The 22,772-nt window shown below is 37.5% G+C and overlaps 1 protein-coding gene across 2 annotated transcripts in view; it reads right to left on the bottom strand.

Annotated features, from left to right (window-relative positions):
- The window catches only part of Dgki (diacylglycerol kinase iota), a 404,075-nt gene that overhangs the window by 170,271 nt on the left and 211,032 nt on the right, over positions 1 to 22,772 (bottom strand). For both annotated transcript variants that reach the window (XM_076860225.2, XM_076860226.2), the window contains exons 11-12: positions 17,665 to 17,747; positions 15,374 to 15,434 (exon numbers count right to left, since the gene is read on the bottom strand). In XM_076860225.2, the coding sequence (XP_076716340.2) occupies positions 15,374 to 15,434; positions 17,665 to 17,747 (144 nt within the window). The remainder of the gene's footprint in view (positions 1 to 15,373; positions 15,435 to 17,664; positions 17,748 to 22,772) is intronic.

Here is a 22,772-nt window from a genome sequence, read left to right as displayed (position 1 = left end):
CTAAGCACTATGCCTGAGCAGAATCCTGCAATGAGTTGTCTTATTAAACTTCAAAATACTCTATAGATGTAACTTTCATTCACATTTAATGGATAAGGAAGCTGAGACTAGGATGTTTAAGTGACCTCCTTAATATCCCACTATTTATGCAGTACAGGTAGCATTTAAAATTAGATATGACCAACACCAATGGCCACCCTCTTCACAATGTGGTAGGGAATCTTCAAAAAAAGAACCAAGCCCAGTTCAGGATATGGCCTGAGCGTCCCAGAGACAACAGCTTGTGATTTTGGCCTCTTTGAGGCTAGAGAAACCTTAGAAACTGATGAATTAAATTCAGTTATCACACAAATTTATTGCTCAAGGTGAAGAGAGATCATGTGATTTTCTGACTAAAGAAAATGGCCGAGTCAGAGGAGTGTATTACTTCTCTTGACTTCCGTCTAAAATCCTTTCTCTTCCTTCATATGATTCCTTCCCAGGATGTAAGCTTCGCCTGTCAACCAACAAAGTCTAAGATTGTGTTCGCCCTCTGAAAAGACATACCTCTACATTCACTCAATGAGTCACACTAAAAATCCAGGTAAAAATGTCTGTCTACAGAATGTCAGAAAGTTCATTCATTCCTCCAAACTGGTCATTTACTCCTAGGCAATTCATTAGATTTTTGACCCCAGGGCTTCTTTAGCATTTTTTTTTTTTTTTTTTTTTACATATAGTACCACCAAAGCTGACCAAAGAAAGAAAAGAAAACAAATCACCAGATGCTAAATTGGTTCTGATGACCAAGCTAGACACTCTTCCTGTGCTATTGAAAGTAGAGACAAACACAGGAAAAAGCCAAACACCTCTATTAAACTACTATAAGAGAGCTTAAAGGTCATGAAAAAGAACAAAAATGCTCAGAAAGCCCAACCATCAAGGATCACTGATAACAGATACAAACAGCTCAAGTAGAACCAGACTTGCTGATATGCAATGGAATTTAGCAGAAATCTAATGCAACATCCCATTAGATGTTGAAAAAGTGACACAGAGATAGAAAAAGGAAGTCTTCTCTTCAAAACTTCTCTGAGAGATGATCATTCAACCTCCCCTTTTTGATTTGTGCTCAGAGTGAGCTTATTTTAAGCAAATTTAAATGAGAATTTTGTCTGCTTATGTTTTGTTGAAATCTCTCTTCCTGGCAAAGATATTGCTATGAGTTTCTGCTTTCGACATCCCATTTCATTCTAGACACAGCAGCGACAGAGAAAAGGTAAGACAAGGAAAGGGTGCAGGGCGGTTGGGGACACGTCTTCTTGGAGCAGAATCCAACAAAACACAAAGTGGCAAAGCTGAGGTGAAGGCTTGGAGCAACCTGGCTCCTGGTCCTGGAAGGAGCAGAGTCTGTCTCCTTACAATGGGGAATAAAAGTAATATAGCAGGAGGCTGTAATGGCCCTAGGCTCCCTCTTGGCAAAGAAGAAGAGATGTGGGACAAAGAACATGAATGACCCCTGTCCCAGGGAGACCTGTTGTGTCTGGAAGAAGCAGAAAGAGCCTGTCTCTGATCGATGCTTGTCCCAGCTTCCCACGAGCTCACTGATGTACCCCCACCATCATCCCAGGGTGGGAGCCTTAGCCATCCATAGGAAACTCAGCTCTGGTTTGAAAGTTCTGGAAATAATTCGAAACTGCCTGAAAGGGATAGTAAAGTGATACAGAGATAGAAAAGTAAAATCAAACAACTCTCTCTGAAGATGAGCCTACAAAGAAAAACTCTAAACCACGGGAGGAATGCTAATTCTAAAATGTACGAGGACTAATTTACTGCGGAGGAAATGCAAAAAGTACAAACGACTTTGAAAAGTTTCCCGTAACTTTCTTGACTTGATGCTGTTATCTTCTAGAGGCCTCTGATTGGCATAAGGCTTTGCCCTTATGCAGACCTTCCTAGGCTCTGCTCCTATTTGCTTTCTCAGTGGAAATTGTCAAGAATTCTGGTGATACTGCCACAAGGGTTCTGTGGGCACCTGTGGATCTCTCACCCTCTCCTCTCTTCCTACGTTTGGCCTACACAGCAAAGGAAAGGGTAGAGTTGATTTGAGTGTAATGGTGTTTTGCTTTAAAAAGTGGAAAAATATTTTCTATCTCCGTTTTACAGTAGCCAAGTGATTCAATATTCAGCCTTTCCCTGAATACAAGCAGACAATCTTGTATTTCCCCATTATCAAATGCCTCCTGCCTTTAATGGCACAGATTTTTTTGATGAACAACTAAAGTTAGGCTGATACTGCTCTGGCTAAGGTGGGTCTCTCTTTCCTTGGCTCAGCCCTGAAGAGTTTTTCTTTTTCAACAGCTATGGATTACGCTCAGTAAAAAAGCACCCTCAGGAGGTAGCATCAGGCAGTGCAGCCGGGCACAGGACACAGGAACCCCACTGGGGCTGAGGCCCAGCTCCACCACAAACTGGCTGGGGAGTCACTTAATCTGTTTCTCTCTCCTCTGTGAAACAAGAATAATAACAGTACCTGCATCTTGGTGTTATTTTACCTATTAAGATATGTGTCAGTGCTGGGGTTGTGGCTCAGTGGTAGAGTGCTCACCTAGCACATGGGAGATGCCGGGTTCAATCCTCAGCACCACATAAAAGTAAATAATAAATAAAAGGTATTGTGTCCAATTACAACTAAAAAAATAAAAAGAAATAAAAGAAATGTGTTGACATGGCTTAGCATGTGCCTCACAAAGAGGAAATGGTCAATGAACATTAGCTACCATGACTCGCCTATATTTTTCTTCTTCATCAATAAAGATCATTTACTAGAAGTAAAATACCCACTTCCCTTGGCTCCACTTAAAGAAAAACCAAGCCCTAAGTTTTCAAATCAGCCCCACCTTTGTCTGACATCAGCAGCTTTTCTTTCGAAGCCTATGAAGAACAATCCAAACCTAGCTGCCCTGCAGTACAGGGACTATAAAGAAGAGAATGGACAGAATACAAGAGCAGGAGACATACAGGATCTCCTGTAATAATTTGTGTCTTTGTCCTTATAAGAGCAAAACTTAAAAAAAAAAAAATCTCAGGCCCCAAGGCTGTTATTGAAGCTCTGCCTTCATGTAATCAGCAACCTGCTCCTGTTGGAATTCCAGACTGCCGACTGCAGGCTCGTGGGCAGCTGCTCGTTTTGCCAGGGCTTCACCATCCCAAATTACCTCCACCAGCTCACCCAGCACCCTTCCAATTAAATTATTTAATTCATTGCAACACATAGCACCTGACATATTTTCCACCAGAAATGAAGAAAGTTATCTTGATTGGGCCAAATCATTTTCCAGCTTGCAGAATTCATTCCTTACTTCGTTAAGAAAAGCAAGGCTGACAGATTGAGAACACCAGGTCCTCCGCCTCTGCCCTGAGCAGTCCTGCCGCAGCAGCTGGCCAATGCTGCCACCACCTGTCCGTTTTCAGCTTTAGCAATATTTTGAGCAATATTTTCCTTCTTCAGTATGCTAACATTAGACGTGGCTGAGGGATGCAGATGACAGTGAACTGGCATTTTCTTCCAAAAGAACAGATGAACGTTGCACTGCCTGGTGGTGTATGCAGTAGAAAAGTAAAGGACACTGATACTGAGAAACCAAAGGAGAACAAGGGCAACATTCCTGACTCTGAAAGAAAATCAGGGCACAGCCTTGGACCCTTCCACAGCCAGCCCTGTATATCTGTGGGCTCTGTATCTGAGGATTCAACAAATCATGAATTAAAATCTTCTGAAAATACAACTGGGTCTGTGCGGAACATGTGTGCATTTTCTTGTCATTATTCCCTAAACAATACAATAAAAACTATTTACATAGTATTTAGATCATACTCAGTGGTAAAAGTAGTATAGGGATGATGTTAAGTGTATGGGAAGTTCCATGTAAATATTATGCCATTTTATACAAGGGACTTGAGTTGCCTGTGGAGTTGGGAACACATGAGATTCCTGGAAATAATCCCCACTGCATGGAGGAAGAGACTACCATTCTTCCTTCTGATATTCTAATTTATGCAATTAATAGTTTACAAAGTTACCACTTATAGAAATGTATTTTATATTCACCCAAAAGAAATCAAGAAAAGGTCAAGATATACACTGTGTTTTGAAACAACATGTAGTTTTGGGACATTCACTGATTCACTCACAACAAATACATACTGAGAATATATCTCGTGATTGCTCATGAGAAAGGAGAAGATCTAGGTAGGCTGAAGTTGAGAGAGGGAATGGACATAGAATGATCTGCTTATTTCTGTCAATTAAAGGAAAATCATCATTCCTTCCATGCTGTGGCTGGGGAAAACCAGGGTACAGGAGCACCTTGCCATCTATGATGTCTGCTAAGCCAAATGAGCAAGAAATAAGCAAGAAGAGCAGATGCCTAAAATCAATTTAATTCAGACTTTTAACAAGAAGTCACAACTGTTAAATGTGGTCTTTGTTCCAAAATAATGCAAAAATCTCTACATATTAAAAAAATGTTTTGTATAGTTACACTAATGTGATTAAGGGTTAATATATCCTCATCATAATCAGTCAAAAATACTCCATATCAGATTCTTCCCTGAGTCTTGTCACCACACTGGCAGAATTCTGACAGCATTGGCAGTGACAGATAGGCTCACTAACTAAGGGCTGAATATCTTATGTCAAGTATATAACTGACACTCTTGAGAATCATACTCCACTTGCCTAAAGCCAGCAGATTTTCTTCATGAATCCATCAGGCTGCCTCTTCTTTATATAAATTCTGCCTCCAACAAACTAAAAGTTTCATATTCTAAACAAATAAAGCAAAAGATATCAATCCCATGCCATGATAAACATTTCATAAACCACATTTGGTTTTCACAAAGCACCTTCTTTTAACAAAGAGAAATGAAACCTGAGTTTACATAAAGTATAAAATAAGCAAAGTTTGGATTCCAAGTAATTGGATAGCAGAAGCGACTTCTGAAAGAAATCATTTTGGGGAACTCTTCACCAATTCTAAGGGTAAATAAACTATTTCTATTTTAGGTATATCTACTGCAAGTGATGGGAGAGACCCAAGTGTAAACAATTAGCACATTTGTCAGTTATGTGGAAGGATGTGAAAACTGAAGTTAGCACTTAACACATAGAAAAAAAAAATTAGCCTTTTGAAATTACCACTAATCATAGCATTTGATGAGAAGACGCTAGAAAAGACCAGATGAGAAAAGTAGAAGGAGAACCAGATCGTCCACTTGTCACAGAGCAGGGTATCAAGGGCACAAGAGAGTTCACAGACACTCAACACTATAACTGGTTATGGCCCTTAGAAGTTCACTTCAACTGTACAAGTCTCACTATTATTCTGGTTATTTTCCTAAACACTCTGTTAAAACTCCTTTCTTGAAGTTATCAGTTACTTCATAGTCTCCAAATTCATGTTTATGTTCAGTCTTCCCTTAAAAATTTAACAACTGCTTCACTATTGAAACTTTTTTCTGATTTATTTTCTTGATAGAGCACACTCTGATTGCCATTCTAGTCTCCTGTCTTTTCATTTTCTTTCTGGACTTTGGCTTGAGTTCCATAATTATGTATTTGGATGTGATCTCCCCTCTTTACTTGTGGTACCCCATGTTTGTGAACACCTCTGATTGCAGAGAATCTCTCCATAATGTGGACTTTGTTAGTACTCAAACTAATGCAGTGATTTCTACACATATCTGCTGAGTAGAGGAAAGGGAAGGAGGAGGAAGAGGAGCAGAGGTATAATGGGAGTTTCAGTGGAGATAGGGAGATTTGGAGGTGGAACACCAGATACAGTGGTGAATTCCACATTTTGGGATATAATAGGTAGCTGGTGTGGATTTCAGATAAGGAAGAGGAAGAACTGTGAATTCTGAATGCCAGGCATTTCCTCAACTTCTCTGTTGCTGTCACTAGATTTGGAGGAGAAAGAAGGTGAGTGGCATGCTGAAGTCATACAGTAAGGCAAGCAGGTCCTAAATAATGAAAGTGGCCGTGGTAAAGGCTAGCCTTTCACTGAAGACAACTGGGGAGTGGTGAAAGAACACAGTGTAATTAGCCCTAGAGGATTTGCTTGGATGTAATTGTTTTAAAAGGAAGTTGGGAAAATTATACAATAGTGTTTGGGCTTAGAAAACGATGCCCCAACGTATGGCATTTTGGCATAAAAATATTCCCTGACCTAACTTTCTAATCCTAAGACCCTCATTCCCCCAAGAGGTTCTGCCCTATACCTGGGAGGAAGGAACTCTACACAGAGAATCCAAGAAGTATCTGAGCATACAGCCCTCGCTGGGCTCCTCCTTCAGCCTCTCAGATCAGACCCTTCATGTCCATTCACATTTCTACCCAACTGTCCATTCTTCATCAAATCTAAACATAAAAGCAAATGATTTTTCCCTAGGACTTTGAACCTTCAACTAAAGGTTCCTTTGTCACATAAAGCTTTGATTAAATAATTTTTTATGCTTATTTTCTTGTTAATCTGTATTTTGTTACAGAAGTGTCTGCTTGTAAAAAAAAAATATATGATGGGAAGGAGAGAGATCACATCCTTGTTACCCCTACACTAGCATAAATATATCACTAGAACACTATAACCAATTGAAATTTAACTAGCATTCTGGGGAATAAAATTCCATGACCAAATACATTTTGGAAAACACCAGACTAAACGTCATTAGGATTTTCTTCTAGCTGTAAGACTTTACAATGAATTTCATGAGGTAAAAATTGTATTATGACCCTGAAGAATGGTAAATACCATTTTCCCAACTGGGAAAAAAAAATGTTTCCTCTTCACCAAGTATATTGAGGGACCAATGATGTTCTATTTTGCTCCAGTTGCACTCATGAAGCTGTATTATGTGGTTTTGTGCTATGAGAGGAAATTAAAGGGGAGATTTTGCGGCTACCTTTGAGAATGAAACATGCTAATTGGGGACTTTAAAGAAAAACTGAAGATAGTTCATAAGACAATCTTAGATCCTAAAAAAATCAAACTCCAAATCCAAAATAAAAAGGCACTGGACAGCACAAGCTGTCATGATTCTCACTTCTTTACCTTGGCTAAATATATCCACAAAAGTAGAGGCCAAATGGAGAAACAATTAAGACATAATAAATGGGGAAAACATATTCAAGATAGTAAGCTTTAACCCAATTCTGCATTTTTCTTCACAAATGAACACAAATGGAACCAATTAATAATCTTTAAGGCAAACCAACATTTGTTTTGGTTATTTAATTTTATTGCCACTAGAAAAAGGCAATAATTCAAGTATAGTGATATATTTCTTTTTGCTCACTTGACCATTACAAATGAACAGAGAGAGGCCGAGTAAGATGGCAGCTAAGATCCTCCAGTGATTGGCTCCTGCAAACGTACCAATTGCTATTTATGCACTGAACTACCTTCAAGGGAGCTAAGAATTCAGATGAGAGATTATAGTGCCTGGTTTTAGTAAAATAAAAACAAAACATTCATTGATGAAAGAAGAAAGGAGTTACCCATATCCCCTCTTGCATAACTCCAAGAAGCATATAAAAATGTACTTCCCACTTCAGGGAAGGAAAGGGAATTAAGCCCACACCTTAGACTTGAAACCCAGTTCCAGGCCCACCACAGCAAAGCCAGATGCTAGATAGATGCTAGACAGAGCCACACAACCACTCTCCTAGATCAATACCCTCAAACTGAGCCAAAAGAACTGCATCAGCCAAGCAGCTGCCTGCCTCTGTCACCCCTCTTCCCAGCAGAGAGTGAAGCAAGACACCACCTGCTGGCAGGGCACAAATGCCAGCATAGGACTTTGTCTTGGAGCTCAGTGCTAGGTCCACCTTGGTGAGATCCAATACCAGGCAGAAACCAAAGAACCCATAACCAGACTCAAGTTTGCAGATGGAGCCTCTAGACATAACCTGACATCAGGTAGAGAACTACAAGCCAGTAGGACAGACTCTAGTTTTGTCTTGCATCATTGTCAGACTTGGATTATGCTGGGGTAACCCCCCACCAAGACTATGCTGTGAGACTCAGGTGTGACCCAGCTTAGCATCTGCCTTAGTGGCCAGGGGGCTGTTTCCACTACCCAATCTCAAAACTCAGGCATTCCAGTTGACCCTAGGCCACTGCTCACAGATAAAGCCTCTAGATCTGTCCCAGAACTAGGCAGAGACCCATGCCCTCATAGAACAATCTCATGTTTTGGCCTCTATCACTGCCCCATTGCAGTATGGTCCTGGGTGCCCTCCTGAGTTTAGAGGACCTTGCACCTAAGTGTACACCTCTGAGCATTATCTCTGGTAGCCAAGAGCCTGCCTTCACCAGTACTACCCCAATCGTGGGCAGCACAGTGTGGAAAAAGACTCCATATGCTAGAGGGTAGGACAGGGTAGCTCTCCTGATACTTTGCCTTGGAAAACATCAGGCTGGTGAAACCTAACAATGGGCAATGATGGCAGAGAGAGCACCTCTGGAACAGCACTGGTGCTGACAGACACACAGCCCCAGTCCATTAGACTTCTGTTAGGGTCAGGATGCCATGGGTATGGCATGGGAGTCTGGGGCTCTTCTCTCTCAAGCACTGTGAATAAATCACCCAGGCCTACTCCAGTCCTAGGGAAAGGCTTGTGGGGATGGGCTACCTTCTTCTGTAATCCCATAGTTTATGCTAAACAACATATCAACCGTTGATTGGAACAAACCTGGACATGGTTCTCCCTCTAGTGTTGAAACAATGACAATATACCAACAGCATACTTGAAAAGACCCTGGGCTTAGGGTGCCATCTAAGTGCTGAGATAACACAGGAGACTACAGGCTCAGAGAAAATAAGGAGCCTACTTAGAATTTCTGTAAAGACGAAAACAATGCCAGATTTCAAAGGCTGGAATATATACCTAATCTTCAATGCCCAGGTGGCACCACACACCACGCATTAAGAGTTTTCAAGAACACATGACCCATATAATGGTGAAAATAAGACACCTGAAACTAACCAAAGAGTCACCAGCGTGGGTGAACACTTAGATTCAGAATTTTAAATGGCTGATTCAAGGAAACTTAACAAGCTCCAAGAAAAGACAGAGAAGTAATTCCATACCCAAAAGAACAACATAACAGATAGAAAAAAATTAAACAAACAGAAATCTGTGAAATAAAAAATACACTAAGTGAAATTTAAAAAACAATGGCATCACAATGGCTTTATCAATAGAATATTAGAACAAACTGAAGAAAGAATTGTTGACTTCAAACACAGTCTACTTGAAAATACCTGGTTAGAAGAGAAAAAAAATAGAAGAAAGGGAAATGAAAAATGCCTATGGGAACTTTGAGACAGCAATGAAAGATCAAATATTTGGGTTATTGGAGTTCAAGAGGAATCTGAGACTGACAAAGGGTAGAAAGCTTATTCAAAGAGGAGATGATGAAAACTTCTCACACTTAGACTAAGATACAAATATCCAGTCAGATTCAATTCATCCAAGTCAATCCCAAGACAATATTATAATCAAACTCTCAAACATAAAAGATAAAGAGAAGATTCTCAAGGCAGCAAGAGAAAAGAAATAAACAACCCTGAAGTGTGTCTCAATTCTCCTGATAGCAGACTTCTCAGCAGGAATCTTAAAAGCCAGGAGACCTGGCATAGGTTTGCACAGTCCTAAAGAGGAAAACATAAAAACAATCAAACATGGGGCTGGGATTGTGGCTCAGTGGCAGAGCGCTTCCCTCACGTGTGAGGCACTGGGTTCGATCATCAGCACCAAATAAATATAAAATAAAGGTATCTGCCTTCAACAAAAAAAATTATTAAAAACAAACAAACAAAAAATTTCAGCCAAGAATATTTTACCCAGCAAAGCTATTCTTCAGAAGTAAAAAAGAGACAGAGACATTTTCAGAGGAAAAAAAATAATAAGGCTGAGGAAATATATCTCCAATATCTCCACCAGGTCTGTCTGTCTACAAGAAAAGCTAAAGGGAGTCCTTCAAAGAGGTGTTAATAAGGATAAAAGTTTGAAAGGTAGAATACTCACTGAAAAAAATAACAATATAGACAAATTCAGAATGCTTTAATATTGTTAGAATGGTGAGTAAAGTACTCATGTTTAATATGAAGACTAAAAGACAAGACAATTAAAAATAACAGTAACCACATTAATATGTTAAGAGAGAGACAATACAGAAAGTTGTAAAATGGGATACAAAAAACACAAAATGTGAGGAGTGCAAGTGTGGTGTTTTTAATTAGTATATATTTTGTTTCTTTCTTATCTTTATGATTACATTAAGTTGTTATTTAACAGCTATTTCAAAATAGTTTTTTATAATCAAAAGATGCTTCTGTAAGCCTCATTGTAACCACAATCGAAAAATTTTCGATAGATAAATAAAAAATAATATGTGAGCAATTAAAATTAACTACTAAAGTAAATCATTTAACCACAAAAGGAGATTGTAAGAGAATGAGAAAGGAATTATAATAAAATTAGAAAATAAGTTATAAAACAACTATACTAAGAACTTTCTTTGGGGGTGGGGGTATAGTTCAGTTGTAGAATTCTTGCCTAGCATATTAGAGGCTCTGGGTTCAACCCCCAGCACCACCAAAATAATAATAATAATAATAATAATAATAATATCTTTGCCTACTGCTAATTATTTTAAGTGTAAATGGATTAAAATTCCTAAATAAAGTCACAGTAAATGGATAAATTTAAAAAACTATATGTTGCTTATAAGAAACTTACTTCACCTCTTAGGACATGCATGGACTAAAAGTAAAGGGATAGAATAAGATATTTCAGGCAAATGGAATCCGAAAGCCAGAAGAAGTAGCCATACTTACATCAGATAAAATAGATTTTAAATCAAAAGCACTAAAAAGACAAAGAAGGTCATTGTATAAGGGGTTAATTTAGCAACAAAAAAAAATTCTAAACATATACACCCAATATTGGAGAATCCAAATATTATGCAACTGTTATTAGACCTAAAGGGAGAAAGAGACTCTAACACAGTAATAGTAGGGGAGATTAATTAATTACCCTTTCATCAATAGACAGATTATCTGGACAGAAAATCAATAAAGAAATGGCAGAGTTAAATTGCACCCTAGTCCACATAGACCTAGCAGACATCTACAGAAAATTCCATCCATACCTCCAGAAAACCTAGCCTTCTCATAGCATGTGGAGCATTCTCCAAGATAGATCACACAATAGGTCACAAGTCTTAACAAATTTAAAAAAAATGATGTTATATTAAGTATCTTTATGCAACAGTGCAATACAACTAAAAATTGATTAAAAGAAAAAAATGCAAATCATACAAATAGGAAATGAGACAACTTACTCTTGAACAATCAATGGATCAAGGAATAAATCAAGAAGGAAACTGAAGACAAATGAAAATGGATACACAATAAAACAAAATCTATGGAATATAGCAAAAGCTTATAGCAACAAATATTTTCATCAAAGAAGCAGGAAGATCTAAAACAAACAATCTATTTCTGTATTTATTCTATTGCTTTATTTAATCTATTGGAAAAAAATCTGGAATTAGTAGAAGGCAGTAATAAAGATCAGAGCAGAAATAAATAAAGATTACAAAAAATAAAATATAAAAGATCGATGTATCAAAGAGCTGGTTCTTAGATAAGTTACACAAAATTGACAAACCCTTAGCTGTACCAAGAAAAAGAAAGACACAGCAAAATGAGACTCAACAATTTACACCAAGAAACAAACAGGATCATTAAAGGTTATGAACAACCATACACGAATAAATTTGATAATCTGGAAAAATGGAGAATTTCCTAGACACATAAACCCTACCAAGATTGAATCATAAAGAAATTTAAAACCTGAAAAGACCTTAATAAGTAATTAGATTTAATCAGTGAGAGAAAGTTTCCCACCAAAGAAAAGCCCAGGATCAGAGGACTTCACTACTTAGCTATACCAAACATTTAAAGAACGAGTATCAATTTCTCTTAAATTATTCCAAAAAGTCAAAGAGGAGGGAATTCTTCCAAACATATTCTATGAGGCCAATACCAAAACCAGACAAAAAGTAACAAATGAATAAAACTACAAGCCAATCTCTTTGATAAACATAAATGGAAAAATCCCCAAAATACGAGTAAACTGAATTCAACAGCACATTAAAAAGAATATTCTTCTATACCATCAACTGGGATCTACCCCAGTGATGCAAGGATGGTTCAATTTATGCAAATTCAAAAGTGTGGTACATCATCTCTACAGAATGAAAGACAAAAAGTTAAGATCATCCCAATACAGGCAGAAGAGAAATTTAATAAAATTCAACATCCCTTCATGCTAAAAATGAAGAACAACTTAGGTATAGAAGGAATGTATCTAAACATCATAAAGGCAGTTTATAATAAACCAACAATTAACATTATAATGACTGAAGAAAAGCTAAAAGTCTTTTTTTTTTAAATCTGGGGAAAAGACAAAGTGCCCATTTTCACCACTTTCACTAAACATAGTCTGCGAGCCCTATTCAGAGAAATTAGGCAAAAGAAAGAAGTGGATGGTATCTAAATGGTAAAAGAGGGAGCTGAACTATCACTGTATGTAGATGACATGATATAACCCAAAGACTTCATCAAAAATTATTAGAATTCATAAACAAAGATGGCAAAGTAGCAGGATTTAAAAATCAACACATAAAAATCACTACTAGTGAATTATCTGAAACAGAAATCGAGAAGGCAATACCATTCATAATAGATACAAAAAATAAAATACCTAAGAATACATTTAACCACTCAGGTAACAGAAATCTACAATGAAAGTATAAAACAGTGATGAAAAGAAATGGAGGGAACATTAAAAAGTAGAAATACACCGTCAGTTCATGGATTAGAAGAATCAATATTGTTACCATGTCCACACTACTACCCAAAGCAATCTACAGATGTAATGCAACCCTTACCAAAATCACCGATATTTTTTCACAGAACTAGATACAAAATACTAAAATTTGTATGAAACCTTTAAAAAAGTACAGATAGCCAAAGACATCATGAACAAAAAGAATGAAGCAGGAAGCATCACTCTATAAGGCTTTAGTAATCAAAACAGGATGGCACTGGCATAAAATCAGGAACACAGACCAAGGGAATGAATAGAGAGCCTAGAAGTAAATGCACACTTCTATGACCAAATAACCTTAAAAGAAAAACCAAAGTGTTCTAAGAATACACTTTAGTGAAAGTATGGTCTTTTTATTAAAGGGTACTGAGAGAATCCAACTAGACCCCCACTTCTCACCCATTTCAAATATAAAGTAAAAATGGATTAAAGACTAAAATGTAAGACCTGGAAATAGGAAACTACTACAAGTGTAAAGGAAACACTTCAGGATGTTGGAATGGGCAAGCTTTTTTTTTTTTTTTTTTTGAACAGGATCCCAAAAGCACTAAAAGAAAAAGTGAAAATAGTCAGGGATTCCATTGAACTTAAAAGCTTCCACACAGCAAAGGAAACAGCATGGTAAAGAGACAGATGATAGAATGGGAGAAAGTGTGTGCAGACCATATATCTGACATGAGGGGTTCATATCCAGAATATGTAAGAAATAAGAACACTCAATAGAAAGAAGAGAAATACCTCAATTAAAAAACAGGCATTAAACCTAATTAGACATTTCTAAAAAGAAGACACACTAATGATGTGTGTCTCGTAAAAAAATTTTCAACATCATTAATTATCAGGGAAATGTAAAACAAAGCCACAATAAAATGGCATTTCACCCCAGTAAAAATGGCCATTATAAAAAAAAAGATAACAAATGCTAGCAAGGATGTGGATAAAACACTAGGACACTGTTTGTGGTCAACAGGAATAGCCACTGTATGATTTGGATACGAGGTGTTCCCCAAAAGCTCATGTGTGACAAAACAGAAGATCCAAGAGGTGATATCATTAGATTACTAGGGTTGTAATTGAATACATGGATTAATCCACTACTATGGATTAACTGGATGGTAACTGTAGGAAGACAGGATATGGTAGGAGATGATAGGACACTGGGGACGTACATTTGGAATTCATATTTTATCTCTGGTGAGTGGAGCTCTCTCTCTGTCTCTTGGTGCCATATCCTAAATTGCTTTCCCCCGCCACATCCTTCCACCATGATGTTCTTCTCACCTTGGACCCAGAGGAATGGAGTTAGCTGTCTATGAACTGAGACAAATAAATAAACCTTTCCTGCTCTAAAATTGTTCTTGCAGGTCTTTTGGTCTCAACGACAGAAAAGCTGAATAAAACAACCACTGTGGAAAACAACATGGAAGCTCCTCAACAAATTAAAAACTACCATGGGACTCAGCAATTCTACTTGTGAGTATTTATCCAATGGAATATAATCAGTATGGACCTCAGCAGGAAAATTCACTGGAAAACTATTCAAAATAGCAAAGGGATGGAAACAAGCTAAGTCCATCAACTGATGAATGGATAAAGAAAATACTGTAAGTGTATACCATGTAACACTCTCCAGAAGACATACTAATGAAAGTCATTTGCAGCACTTAAACAGGTGATGTTTTCTAGAGCTGGAGATTATTATATTATGTGAAAGACGTCAGGCATGGAAAGAAGAGTACCACATGATCTCACTTGTATGTGGAATCAAAACCAAGTTATCTCATAATGTGAGAGTAGAACTCTGGTAGTAAGAGGAGAAGGAAGGGATGGGAAGGGATGGATGGAGAAAGAGGGATCATTGGGAACTAAGTCACAGTTAGGAGCAAGACATTCTGGCATGCTACTGTGAATGTAGATAGCCATGAGGTACTGTATGTTTCAAAACTTTAGAAGGGATTTAATATTTTCACCATAAAAAATGATAACTATTTGAATGGATGTGTATGTATAACCTGATTTAAAAATTACACAATGAATACATGTATCTAAACACCACCTGACTAATATGTACAATTTTGCATTTTTATGTTAGTTTTTTTTTAAAAAAAACTATTAACTACAATAAGTGTGAATAAATATTTGTATTTTTAAATGAATTTAACTGTCTCCATTCTTCATTTTACTGATATGCCTTATCCTCACCTTGAGGGACAGGTATAGTATATGTGATGAGTGAAGAGAATTTAGAAAGGTCGAGTAGGCAGCCATGAGGACAACAGCAAAGCCTCTTCTAAGCCTTGGGGCTACAATTCACAGGAGAGACACGTTCACTTTATGGGGTTGGGAAAATCAGAAACGAAGACAGAAAACAGTCACATGGAAAACAAGAGGAAAGAAGGGAGAGAACCAGATTCTCTTTCAAGGACCTACCGTTCCATCCCCACCGCAGGCCAGAATTCTCAGATTAGGTACCTTCCTGTAGAGCTCAAGCCTGAAGAGCAAACAGAAGAAAAAGTAAACAAAAGAACAAGTACTGTGGGTAGCAAAGAGAAAACACAGGACGTGATCGGGGAGGTGGCATCCCCTAGGAAAAATGTGCCATCCTGAGGATGACAATACCCTTAAAACCGGTCCAAGTAACCACAGGAGAACTCGTCCAGCAATTGGACCACAGGTTGAAGCCAACAGCATTTTAAATGGCCGATACTGAATGGGATTTGGGCGTGTCCCTAGGTTCTTATTTCTCATGCTTCCTTTTATTATATCAACTAGTATTTATTTTTTCTCTTTAGTTCTTGACTTTTTCTCTGTTTCTTTTCCTATCATTCACTCTTCTCCTTTCTTAAAGAAAACCATCATTAATTGGTAAACAATACCCCTTACATGTCTTCTTCTTAAATCTTATTATATTAGCTTTTACTGGAATGGAGCTCAACCCTCAAATCAGTTTTAAATCTGTATTCCCACTCTTAATTCTAGAACTTTTTTTTTTTAGAGAGAAATGGAGATTTTCTCCACTATTGTTATAACCATACCTACAAGTCTATCACTCAATGGACTCACTCACAGCCCTACTTACACTCCCAGCCCAAGAGGGGAAGATTTATTGATTTTCTTGTACTGTTGACTTTGCCTGCTGAGGACAGATTGTGTTCTCCTACCAGATGGCTCTCAAGAAGATGCAGAGATGCTGCCCCTGGTGATCATCCGCTACTTAAGTGAAGCTATTACTGGGTCTGCTCTAGAAAACATCACCTGTTGAAGTAAAAGGATGTTTTCTTTTTCTGAAAATATTCCCTGTCCTTTCTTACTTTCTATAGTGACCTATAAAGAATCTACCTGAGGTCTCACTAAAGTGATAAAATCTTATTAAATGTCAACAGATAAAAAGACACAAGCCAGCGTAGCAGATTTGCCTTAGCACAATCAAATACAGGAAAAAATACAAAAGGCTTAGAGCAAACTCTAGTGGCAAAGAAAGGCAAAGATTTGGGGAATGACAAATTTAAGTTTCATAATTCATGTTCTCCTGCATGTTTAAAATATATAATCTATCCGTTCATGCAGGAATAGTATTTCATAGAAATCATCTGAGTTGACATCTCTTTGCTTCTGATATTGCTACTTATTTAAAAAACTTGTATCCTTTAAGTTTTAATGTTTAATCAGATAACATCAGAACTATCTTAGTAGGTGGCTTTAAAACAGGAAGTACAAAACAGCAAAAGTGATCCGGCTCTTTTCCATCATGGACATTCAATCACCTTCATGTAGACCTAATTTCCAACATTCTAGCAAAAACAGAGAATGAGCTATTTGAGAAACTCAAAAAATGGATTGAGTAGGAATTTAAAAGTTTTTCCCAAGTTGGTGTAGAGCCCACAGTTAAAATCATCAATCAATCAATCTCTCAAACACACACATATGCACACATGCAAGCCCTCCAAACCAAATATACACAAATAAATATGGCTCTGCTCCCCACAGGTCAACCCACATTGCCAATAAGTGTGCATCTCCAAAGTTGTACATGCATAAACAGAAAAATAAGGGGTCTTTTCTCAGTTCACAACTTGCTATGAATAATCTACAGTAGCACACAACACACATGAGCAGCAAATACATTGGAAGTGCTCAATGAGTCAGCAATTGAGAAGTATATTTATTTATTTATTTATTAGTTCTAATCAGTTATACATGACAGTAGAAAGCTCTTCAATTCATTGACACAAATGGAGCAGATTTTTTTACTTCTCTGGTTGTGCATGAAGTAGAGTCACACTATTTGGGCAATCATACATGTACTTAGGGTAGTAATGTTCATCCCATTCCACAGTCTTTCCTACCCCTTTCCCCCCTTCCTCATCTCCCCTTTTGCCCATCCAAAGTTCCTCCACTCAGCCATACCCTCCCCATATGGATTAGCATCCACTTATCAGAGAAAACATTCGACCTCTGTTTTTTTGAGATTAGCTTATTTTGCTTTGCATGATATTCTCCAACTACACCCATTTTATGTTTTGAAAGAAAGTAACACAAGAAAGAATAAAAGAGACCATCAGATAACGTTTTAAAGGTAAGAAAGTACAGGTGAGAGAGTAGAGAAGAGATGGTCAAAAACTGTTTCACAAGGTAATCAGGTAATGGAGCTCAACCCTCAAATCAGAAAGTTCTACCTTGCCTACAATACATTTGGATCCTGGAGGATATTCCAGACTTACGCATCTTTTGGCCCTTCCTGCGAAAGGTCAAAAACTTGCCGTGGATTCAGATACCACATGAACATCTGTAGGACTTTAGTTCCCTGTAGAGATAGAGAGAAAAAAATGAAAATAATAAAAATTTCCCAATATTAAAAAAATAAAAATGCAGAAATTTTCTAAAACAATATTTACTTATAAAAAATGTAGAAAAGTAGTTAAAATAATTAGCTTTGTTCACAGATAAACAAAGGTTGAACAGCGAAGTGAGATGCTAGTCTAATGTGCAATTCTGGGCAAGTTTCTTAATTTCATTAACTTCAGTCTCCCTTCTCTTTAATATAGAGATAAGATGCCTAGTTCACAAACTGGTTGCCAGTGTTAAATGCAATGGTCCAGGAGCACATCATAGTGCCTGGTGTGTGATAGGCACTTAATGAATGGTATTTATAACTTTATTGACATTGCCTAATGTGTGAAAATGCATACAGGAAAGATAACAATCAGCATCTGCAATGTAAACTTAATTTTTACTTTTTGCACAGATTATTATTGTCTGCATAATATAAAAATTGGGTAGTATTGGCAAAGCATGATTTCATTTTTTTTCTAACAGTTACTGGGAATATATATAAGTCATATATATATATATATATATATATATATCACACACACACACAAGTCTTATATAAAACTGTACCAAGTTAGTAAGACTATAGTTTACTTTTAGACTTTTCCAATCTCCATGTCTATGTCAATTTAAACCAAACTTTTCTCTGTCACATGAAAGTTTTTGGAGTGTGATAAATAACTATGACATGTATCAAGATGATCATGGGGTTGGGTTGTGGTTCAGTGGTAGCGCTTTCACCTAGCATGTGCGAGGCACAGGGTTCAATCCTCAGCACCACATAAAAATAAAATAAAGGTATTGTGTCTGACTACAACTTAAAAATATATATATTTAAAAACAAGATGATCAGGAAGAAAGGCAAAAGGCAGTTTGGAAATAATCTCTTACAGGGAACTGTGCAAAAAGAAATAAATGATCTCTTCATTACTCAATACCAAAAGAGCTTTAAAATTAAGTGGGATGCCTCACTTTATGAACCTCAGAGCAAATAATATTTAATCAGTTAAGCAGAGTTGGTCGATTGTAATTCTGTTCTGTTAATGAATATCATGCTTGCTCTTTCCTAAAATATTCCTAAATTTGTATCATATCTACTGTATTTAACAGTCATCCTCCTGTGGTAGAAAAAGCATGACATTTGAGTCAGAACTAACTTGGATGTTCTAACTGCGTGATCATGAACACTTACAATCTTGCAGAAATGCAGTGTATAAACTAAACCAGAAGGGACGTCTACCTTCTGGGGTGATTATGTGAATTAAGTGAAACGGGAGTAGTTATGTATCTAGCATGGTATGTGGCACAAAATAGACCTTGATAAATGTGAGTGCCTTTCTTTTTTGCTCTTTGTTAATCTATTCATTAAATTGCACTTGATGGTGTGAGGGTTAAAGCATAGTTTGTAATTATCACATTGTTACGCCAGTTGCTACAGAGGCCAATGCAGGTCTTTTGTTCCAAGTATCATCCAAACCTGCAATTTAAAAGTTCTGCTTTATCATGTGCCTGCTATAATTTTAGGAATAACATTCTACTCATAATTATTACCAGCAGTCCTTCAGTTTCACCACAGGACATATTTTGCTCCCTGTCAAATACAAACAGATTTAGAGACATAATGCTAACAAAATTGGATCATTTTCTTTCTCCCCATGCTGGGCCTTGCTCCCAAGTGTGTTTGGGATTATTTCAATAATCTCTTATGTTTAATAAGTAACATAAGAGTCATTTTAATGACCAACCAATTTATAGAACATTTCCAACCAACTTGCTAGAAAATTAATTTTTCAGTTTTGGAATCCCTGAGCAGTGTGAATTGTTGGTGTTAATTACTCCTTCCTACCTTTGCTGTGCTAGAGTGCACATCTCAATCTCAGCTTCGCCTACTATGCATATGATACAAGGTGATTAACACCTTTCAGAAATGTAAAAATAAAAACATGGAGAGATTATTTTTCCTTAACCTAAAATTTCTCTAAAAGATGTGAACTGTTTTGGTTTTGCTAATTTTCAATTTGTGTTAGTGGGAACCTAATTATCTCAAATTATTCTTCCCAGGGAAGGGTATTAATGAAGGCTGGTGAGTTGCTCACTGCATGTCCTGGGGAGGTGCCATTTGTGGAGCCATGTATTGGGATGATGCTGCTTCCTGGGGAGTGAGCAGGAATGACCAAGCATGGCTACCCTATCAGAGATGACATTCAGCATGATGTAATTACTTTTTTAAGAATAGAAGTTCAGGGAGTTAGACAAAGGGGAATGAAGAGAAGAAAGGGAGGATAGAAAAAGGAAAGACAGTGAAATGTGACATAACTTTCCTATGTACATATATGAATGCACCACAGTGAATCTCACTATTGTGTACATCCAAAAGACTGGGATCCTAATTAGAATAAGATATATACCAAGCTTGTATAAATATATCAAAATAGATTCTACCGTCATGTATAACTAAAAAGAAAAAAATAAATTTTTTTAAAAAAGTAATCTTCTTTCCAAGACACGATATTCATTAGGAAAAATGAATGTTTGAATAAAAGCAATTGAAAAAAAAAATCAATCCTAGCAGGTGGGGAAAAAATGTCTAATTCACACATTTAAGTGAGTTCCATTAACTCTGCTGCCACCTCTAGGATAAGCTACTTTAGGGCTTTAATAGAGGTAATTTATTAAATAGAACTGAATGGCCTGACAAATACTAATTCACTGGGGAAAGAGTAATTTGTTTCTTTCTCAATGCAGGATTAAATCTACCCAGTCATTTATACAACTGTCAGTCACTAGCATGTTCCAAGCACTCCTGTAGTTACCACAGGCTCTGTGACAAACAAAAGAGTTGCTACTTTTCTGCAAGAGTTTGGTTTTCTCTAAATGAAAAAAAAAAAATAACTTACACATGAATTCCAATACACATCGCAGATATAATACCCCACTGACCACAGAACTTTTTGAGATACTATGTGACTGGGTATTCCTGAGGGGTTAAAAAAAATTACCCTTTCCAGCTCTCAGAAAAATGCATCTTCCCCTCAAATAAGTGGATTGTTATAGAAGGAAATGAACAAGGTTCATTCATTCCCCTGCTTTGTGCCCAGCAGTTTTAGGTGGGCGAATGAACCAGAGATCATCTTGCTCTCAGAAGGAAGTTCTATGCATTGTTCATAGAGGAAAATGTGGCAATAATGACTTGGGGCTACAGAGACGCAATTAAAAACAGGTCAACTCAAACAGCACATAGATTCATCAAAGCACTGCCAACAATTCTGCCATATGATCAAGTCTTGGTTCATATTATATGGACATTATCCAGATCATGCAAAAGACAACTGCCCAGACAGTGTGAGCTAAAAAGTGTGAGCTTCACTTTGTGGAAAACGAAGAGTCACTGAAATGCTTTAATCAGAAATAGACCAACATTTTAATGCAGCACCAGTCAGGCTAAGATACACAGGTTCTAGGCCTAGCAAAGGAGCCCTTTGGCTTGGTTAGTGTCCTACCACCCCCAGGTTCCCACCAATATTACAATTTAGAAGAGGGGCTTTATACATATTTGTGGTTTGATTGTTCTGATCCCATCTGTTGATGCTAGTTTACCAAGAAGATCTCGAGGCTGTATTTTAACACATGCCCTCATCTATTCCCTGCTCCTCTGTCCTCTTCCCAGGCAACGCTAACCCTTAGGAGCCTACATTTTTATTGATCTCCAGGTTGAAATATCTCCATCACTGCAAAAACCAACTTCCTCATTGAAATTGTTTGTCAGATTATTTAGAAACAGATCGAAGACTGAAATTCTTCTTCTGAAGTATTCCCTCTTCATCTGCCTCTTCTCCCCACCTTAGTGTGCCTGGCCCCTGACTTGGGAAGGAGGACCTGCCTAAGGGATTCTGTTGGCAGATGGTGGAGTGGGCTCAGCAGCAACAGCCTGTCCACCGGCTGAACATCCCTTCCTCAAATGCTCCTGCCTCTCAGGACCTGGAGCCCTGACCCAGGGATGCAAGGTCTACCATCCCTCTGCCCTGGAACTGCACATAGGTCAGGGTAAAGAGCCAGAGTCTCATACCCTCGACTCTCAGAACTGGGTAGCAGAAATCATTCAAGTGTCAGAACATCTGCTTAACCCTAAATTTATAATGTAAATCATCTGGAATGAAGTAAAAAAACAAAAACAACAACAACAAAAAAAAACCAAAACATAGGGGTAGGGGAAAAAGAGAGAAAGAAAAAGCAAGCCAACACAGGGCACATTGAGAGGGATCAAAAACTCTTCAAGACTCAGATTAGAAAGATGTTAGTGACTCTGGGCCATCAAAGAGAAATCATAGTTTTTGAAATTAAAGTAGAAGTATAAGGGAGGGGCCCTACTTCTCTGGTCCTCTAAAGTTCCCACAAAGAGGAGGGGTCCATATTGAGGTAAGCTCTGTCTTCCATCTACTACCTCCTTCCTGCAGGGGGAGTTGTTCAAAGAAAATATTTCCATCTCTGATCTAGGTGCCTGTTTCCTCAAATAATTCAGATCTCAACAATAATTACAGCACTACCAATGTCCAAGCCTTTGCAAAACAATATAGTCTCCACTTTGGAAATGTTGGAAAAACAGACAATTCTTGTAAAGCTTAAAATAAAAAATATATAAACTAATGCATTTTTTCAAAGAAGGACACAGAAGTAACTCCTGTGTTTGTTTATACCATGTTGAAAATTTTCCTTACATATAATAGAGTATAAGAAAAAAGCCACAGGTATTTTTCTTGCCAGTAGATGGCGATATCATCTAGTAGTTATTTAACTGATGAAGTTTCAGAGAGGAAATAAAATCTAAATAATTTATATCCAAACCCAGATAATGGGATAAGTAAATTATTAGAAGGCAAAAATAAGGATCCAACTGATTTTTTTCCCTCTATTACTGGTAACACAGCAAGCCCTTGCCAATCAGAGTGGCTTTCTGGGCAGTGGGGGTTAGCAGCACCTGGCAGCTGGTTAAAAATGAGAG

Source organism: Callospermophilus lateralis, chromosome 1 (assembly GCF_048772815.1).
Source record: "Callospermophilus lateralis isolate mCalLat2 chromosome 1, mCalLat2.hap1, whole genome shotgun sequence".
Lineage (NCBI taxonomy): Eukaryota > Metazoa > Chordata > Mammalia > Rodentia > Sciuridae > Callospermophilus > Callospermophilus lateralis.
This window is presented reverse-complemented; position numbering and strand designations above follow the sequence as displayed.